A 6,816-nucleotide genomic window follows, 5' to 3' on the forward strand; every position below is an offset into this window, starting at 1 on the left:
CTCTCTCACCAAGGCTCTTCTCCCCCGATAGCTCAGTTTGGCTGGACGGCCAGCTCTAGGAAAGGGTCTGGTCGTCTTAAACGTCTTCCATTTAAGGATTATGGAGGCCACTGTGCTCTTGGGAATCTTAAGTGCAGCAGAAATTTTTTTGTAACCTTGGCCAGATCTGTGCCTTGCCACAATTCTGTCTGTGAGCTCTTCAGGCAGTTCCTTTGACCTCATGATTCTCATTTGCTCTGACATGCAGTGTGAGCTGTAGGGTCTTATATAGACAGGTGTGTGGCTTTTCTAATCACGTCCAATCAGTATAATCAAACACCGCTGGACTCAAATGAAGGTGTAGAACCATCTCAGGGATGATCAGAAGAAATGGACAGTACCTAAGTTAAATATATGAGTGTCACAGCGAAGGGTCTGAATACTTATGACCATGTGATATTTCAGTTTTTCTTTTTTAATAAATCTGCAAAAATGTCAAAAATTCTGTGTTTTTCTGTCAATATGGGGTGCTGTGTGTACATTAATGAGGAAAAAAATGAACTTAAATGATTTTAGCATATGGCTGCAATATAACAAAGGGTCAAACATTTAAGGGGGTCTGAATACTTTCCGTACCCACTGTATATAGGAAAAATCAGCACATGCAATACAGAAGCTGATATATTGCTGATAATAAGGAGTCTAATACACACTTACCCATTTACACAGCCTTAATATGCTGCATATTTTGATTTTACAGCACATAAAAGTTACTATGTGCTTAAAATATTTTTAGTGATTCAGTTTGGTTATACTGTACATTGCTTGACAAATATAAATATCACAGTTGAATGTTTCATAAAATAGGTCTATTGCTACAGCTGCAGGCAGTACAGTCGATGTTAACTCATGCACGCTGTTTGCTGCTCGGTCTAATACCCTAAGCTTTTTTTGTTTTTTTACTGAAAAGAAAAAAATGATTTCCCTCTCCTTCCAATTAATGATTGTTGTGTTGTATGGCATTGGAAGTCGGGAGATATTAGAATGAAGCAGCCAGGTGTGAAATAGCCAGAGAGAGAGAGAGAGAGAGAGAGAGAGAGAGAGAGAGAGAGAACTAGGACACATTTAACATGTTCAGCACCTCAGTGCAATATTTCCTGCCTCCAGTGAAACATTGTGCTTTGGAGAGACAAAGAAAAAAGATTATGCAAAAATAATGTGAATGTGACCATATGTCGATATAACTAGCTAGTCGAGGACAGGCACAGACAAGGAGACCGCACAGTGATGTGAGGAGAAAACTGTGAATGAAAGAAAAAAATGGGTAAATGAGAAGAGAAGAAACAAAAGTGAGAAGGAACAATAGGGGGGAAAGAAGACTGGATAAAGAATACATGGAGGGAAGAGAAGTTAAAAGTACATCAAGATGTTGCACAGACACCCCCCCCCCCTTACAGGACCACACATTAAACAGTGTCGTCCCTCACCTGTCGTCTACTACCTCAGATAGGTTATTTATCTAGTCCTGTATCCTGTGAACAGATTTTTTTTCTATGTCTGGAGAAATAATATGCTAAAAAAGAAAGAAATAGAAATACAGTTTTTAAATAAAAATGGCTAGTTCCCCCTTTACTTGTCCAGTATTCACCACACACACACATTGGGCATTATTGAGCATTTTCCCAGCTTTCATGTCTGCACAGTCACAAAGGCAGCTTTCCAGAACAGCCTGTGTGTGTTTTGTTTATGTTAACAATAACAAAAGCCTACAATTTATTGTACTGGAGGCACATTAGGATACTCATATTTCTAAAGGCAAAAGCTTACACAGTGTCACGTCACACACTTGTGAAGTCATTAATGTATTACAGAGAAATGTAATAATATTACAAATGGCATGGGATTTGAAGAAACACAGTTGTTTAACCTATAACAAACGTAAGGATGAGCTTCACTCGATTTCTACAAATTCCTGTGGTACATTCTTTTCACCACTAGGTGGTTTCTTGGGCACTTGAAGCTTTGGCTGGAAAGCTCTGATGCCTCAACAAAGCTTCATCTTTCAGTCACCATTATCTAGTGTTTCCTGTGTGGTGCTAGATAGTGTATAGTTTCTGTCTTGCAGAGTGCGCAAGGCAGGAACTTAGGTTGTAGCTTTTTAAAGCTTTGCATTATCAGTTTTTCTGTTACTTCGTGGAATGTGGCCGCAAAGCGATGGCCCAAACACAGAGGTTGGAATATGTAAATGTCGTATGTCTGTCACTACGATATCCCTGTGAAATGAAATGTTGATGCCAGGAAACAGAACAGAACGCTTAAGTGCAACTCACTACAAGTGCAGTTCATCTCCATGAGATACTGGTGACCTCCTATTGCTGATGTATGGACAGAGAAAAACAGAAACAAACCACCACATGGAGGAAGAAGAAATGTGGTACAGGCAGGGAAAAACAAGTGTAGCTGTGTGTTTAGACTGTGAGCTACACAATCAGTAAGTCACAGGAAGTCTGTTTATTTTCTATCCAGCTGAGGAGCCAGGGAAGTTTTGACCAAACATTTGTGTTTACTGGTCAGGTTGTAGACAGGCAATCAGATACTTCCCTTGTTTCCCTACTGATGTGATTCTACTTTACATACAGTCATTCCAGAGGATGAAAGATACCTGTAAGCGATCAATAGACAAGGAAATGAAAGAAAGGGGGAAAAGAAAAAGACAGAAATGGAGAGAGGGAGACCTAGAGGCAAGACAGTAGGAGAGAGAGGGAGCAACAGAGAAGTGGCAGCTGGATCGAGAACAGGCATGAGGAGAATCCCAATAACCTCATGTTCTTTCTGCAAGAGCAAGAATAATACACTGTGTACTGAGCGAGTGTTTAGGTGTGTGTACACTGCATGTTATCAGAGGGAGGTATGTTTGTGTGTGTGTGCGTGCATATGTGTGTGGCCTTGTTTGGGTTTGTGAGTGTCTGAACAGGCTACATGTTCTAGATGTACTCTTTAACAAGGTTTTGTGTGTTTCCAAGCATTCGTGTGTTCATTCAGTGCTGACTTAGTGATTATCAGTGTGCAGTGCCACTCATGTGCAACAGGAGTCACTGTTGTACTGTAAAACTGGAGAGAAATTTAAATTGACAGAGAAAGACAGGTAGGCAGACAGAATTATTTCTTAGAAAGACTTCAGACTGGGTTCATATTGACAGTATAAATTACATTTTACTGCTCTGGTTGCCCTGCCTCATCTTGCTGTTTAAGATGGCTGGAAAGTTGATCTGAGAATGCAAGTGTATGTGTTATGTTATACGGTCACAAAGTGGCATATGGCAGTGGAGGACCTCTTGAATACTCATATTGTGCTTGACCTCCAGCATGCCTCTGATGTCTTCCACCTTGTTCCAGACCACATATAAGTGCATCAATGTTCCTATTTATAGAACACTGCAATTCTGATAGGCATAACAACTTTTGTGGCTTTTAAGCCCCTTTTCCATCACCTGGTACTGGCTCAACTTCACTCGACTTGACTCAACTCTACTTGGTTTTGGTACCAGGTTCTTGGCTTTCCACTGCAGATGGTCCCGTCTCAGTGTAGCTGGTTGTCATAGCAACACATTACACTGCCATGACATCGTCAGCAACGGACAAAGTAACAATGGAGGACATTGAAGGTACGCTGTTCTTGATTCCCAGTATGTGGCTGTTTTTAGTTAGTACAGTAACTACAGTAAAATAGCGGTTAGCATTAAGTAACATTGCTTTTAGAAATTGCTGTTTGACTTTCTTTGGCTAATCGCTAATCTGCAGTCTTTACACGTCACTGGTTGGTACCGTGTCTGCTCGCTTGGAATCTTGATGGAGGTAATACCAAAAATAGTAGTAGGTACCAAGTGCTATCCTCAGCATCTGACACAAATAAGCTGAGTTGAATTAAGTCAAGCCGAGCACAACACCACCTTTAATTATGATGGCAATAATAAACATATCATTGAATTTATACATTCATGACAATATAACTAAAAACTGAAACATTTTGAGCTTCATACTGTACACACAGTTAAGGTGGAAGTTTTGCATTGAAGGGCATAGAACTGTACAGGTGTACCAAATAAAGTAATGTACTTTTTTCTTTCTTTTTCCTTGTCCAATTCAAGAGCATTGTACAGTGTTAGTTTTGTACTTTATGCTGCATAGATTGTAAAGCCCCTTGAATCAGATTTGTACTTTGTGATACTGGGCTATGCAAATCAAATTTGACTTGACTTTTGGGAAATGTAGTTATATGCTTTCACAGTCTGCAATAGACATTCTGACAGAGTGATATTTTATACCTTAATGAAGATGAACAACACTTTTTTTTTTTTGGGGTGGGGGGGGGGGGGCTACAGGTGCAAAAGAGCACACCTCTTACTGCACCAAACTCTACTTACTGACAGAGGTCAGAAATGAGAAGTTTCAGCTTCTCATTATCAGTTACATTTATGCTCAGCTTGGAACCACACAAGACACCTTTATTCACAGCAGGGGTGTTGCTAGACATAAAGCTCTAATTTTTTTTTCTTGAATGTCTGCTGCATGGATGAAATGTGCTATACATTGTGCCATATGAACTTCCCTTGCTTAGCCTCCTATTCCACTGCCATACTGGCGCTACTGAAACAACTACTGGTAAAGGTAAAAATGTAGAGATATAATCTTTATGGAAAGATTTATTTCTACATGCATTAAGAACATTCTCAGCATGTTTTATGGTGTAAAGGTCTGGTCCTGTATTGCACATTTGTTTGCATTGCTCTGAATCTCAAGCAGCCCCAGTCTGACTTGTCAAATTCGAACTTTCACAACAGGTTAATCTATCAACAAGTACTTTAAAGAAAAACACAGTCTCTTTTTCTTTGCAACTCACAAGGCCATCAATGCTCCAATTACTTTAAAATTGTACTGTACACATAAAACCAACGATATTTGGGCTCCATGACATGAGCATCAAAGATGTTACAGCCTATTCATTAAATGCAGAATGAACAGTTCAAAGTTAACATCAACCACTACATGTGATGTGTTATCGAACGTACTTGGCATTCATTTTATTTCATATTGATAAATGGCATTTTAAGAGCAGTCCAGCTGATTATATGCACTGATGGACAGAGCTCTATTTACTTAAACAGCCATGCCTGGTTACATACTAGCTAATGTCTAATGTTACCTGGTTTACCAACTACAGCCAGGTCTTACCTCTCTCACCATCATCTCTCCAAACGTCTTCTCTGTCTTGCCCTCTAAAGAATTTTCTTATTCTATTATTAATGTTTGAGTCAAAGTAATATCACTATTATTCAAAAACTTAACTCAGTCCCTGTCAAATATGTCAGTCCATTCCTTTCCTTTGTCTCTTGCGCAACACATGGAGGGCTGCATGTGTGCTGCAGTGCACAGCTACACTGTGCACAATGTGCATATGTGCGGACCGTGATGTATGAGCCCTACCCACTGCGCCTCAGCTTTTATTTTGCTTTGACATTCTGGATTAGAACAAGGAATAATTTCTGTTCCCCTTATTGTCAATCTAAATTAATCCACTGCCAAACACAAGAGCGTGTTAAAACTCGAATGTATGATTTCACTGGGGCCCGTGTCCCAGTAAAAGGGGTCAAACTATGCCTATACTTCACAGTATTTTGAGATGAAGTGTTTCTTGGGATTTGAATATTATACTAATCAGCAGCCTAATATGCAACTGGTAAACACTCCCTGCATTTGAAAAACCACAGAAGTAGTACAATGCAGGCAGTGTAAATTGCATGAATAGAGTACATGCAATGTTTATTTATTCAAAATATGTCCAGTTTTTTTGTGTGTTGCTATTCCAGTGTAGTTGGAGAAATGTGTACAAAAGAGTGTTCAGACCTGAAATGGATGTCTTGTTGTTCAGAGATCATCAGCAGGTTGAGAGATTTGGATTTGACAAGTGAGCCATCCTTGATCTCCACCGCATGCTGATGGAGTACCACCTAGATAATTCCCAAAGATAGCTTTTGTCCTTGTGTGTGTGTGTGTGTGTGTGTGTGTGTGTGTGTGCATGTCAGGGAAAAGACAAAATACAACTCATGATGTGTTAAAATATAATTTCTTGTGCATAAAAACATGTTAAATGTGCTGCTGCTATACTGAAAATGAGCTGATCTGAAGTTGAAGGAGAGACGTGAGTATTTTTTAAAAGATGGCACAGTTTTTCCCTGAGGCAGTGTGCAGGTGTGCAGGTTGATGTGTGCTGATTTGTCTGGCGGCTGCTGGGTCTTATAGCTTAAGCTGTGATAAAAGTTCAAGGCTATCACATGCTTTTAGTGTACTCAATTTAATGATAAAGAAAGTTATTAAGCAAACTTAATTTCATACCTAACTGGTTCAGGAAATTTACTGTACAACAGCCATGGACACAAGGAACAATGTTAAAAACATTACAGGACTATTATATTATCATCATAATTATTTCTCCAGCTGATGGACTACAGGACTGATAAAAACCAAACAGCATTATTGGAATACCCATAATATTTCTGCAGTATATCCAGCCACTCTCACTTTATGCCTCTCTTTGAACCTGCTAACTTGCACATTTGGGGAATGCATATTGATAAGTTGATGATGTAGACTGGATGGTGTTTAGCTCAGACAATACAGGTTTGTCCGTCAACAACCGTTCTCTTCAGATACCTGAATTTCAAACCTCTGCTTCTTATTTAAGACATCAACTCTGAATATAGCCCTTAGGCAGTAATAGTGGATCCAGACTTTAAATGAGGCTGCTTCCTACCGATAAGAATATCCACTTCAGTTGTG

At 39.5% G+C, this 6,816-nt stretch overlaps 1 protein-coding gene across 1 annotated transcript in view; it reads right to left on the reverse strand.

Annotated features, from left to right (window-relative positions):
* The window catches only part of cntfr (ciliary neurotrophic factor receptor), a 211,449-nt gene that overhangs the window by 5,315 nt on the left and 199,318 nt on the right, over positions 1-6,816 (reverse strand). Inside the window, exon 10 of the mRNA XM_020601001.1 lies at positions 6,791-6,809. Within this exon, the coding sequence (XP_020456657.1) occupies positions 6,791-6,809 (19 nt within the window). The remainder of the gene's footprint in view (positions 1-6,790; positions 6,810-6,816) is intronic.

Source organism: Monopterus albus, unplaced genomic scaffold (genome assembly GCF_001952655.1).
Source record: "Monopterus albus unplaced genomic scaffold, M_albus_1.0 scaffold50.1, whole genome shotgun sequence".
Taxonomy (NCBI): Eukaryota; Metazoa; Chordata; class Actinopteri; order Synbranchiformes; family Synbranchidae; genus Monopterus; species Monopterus albus.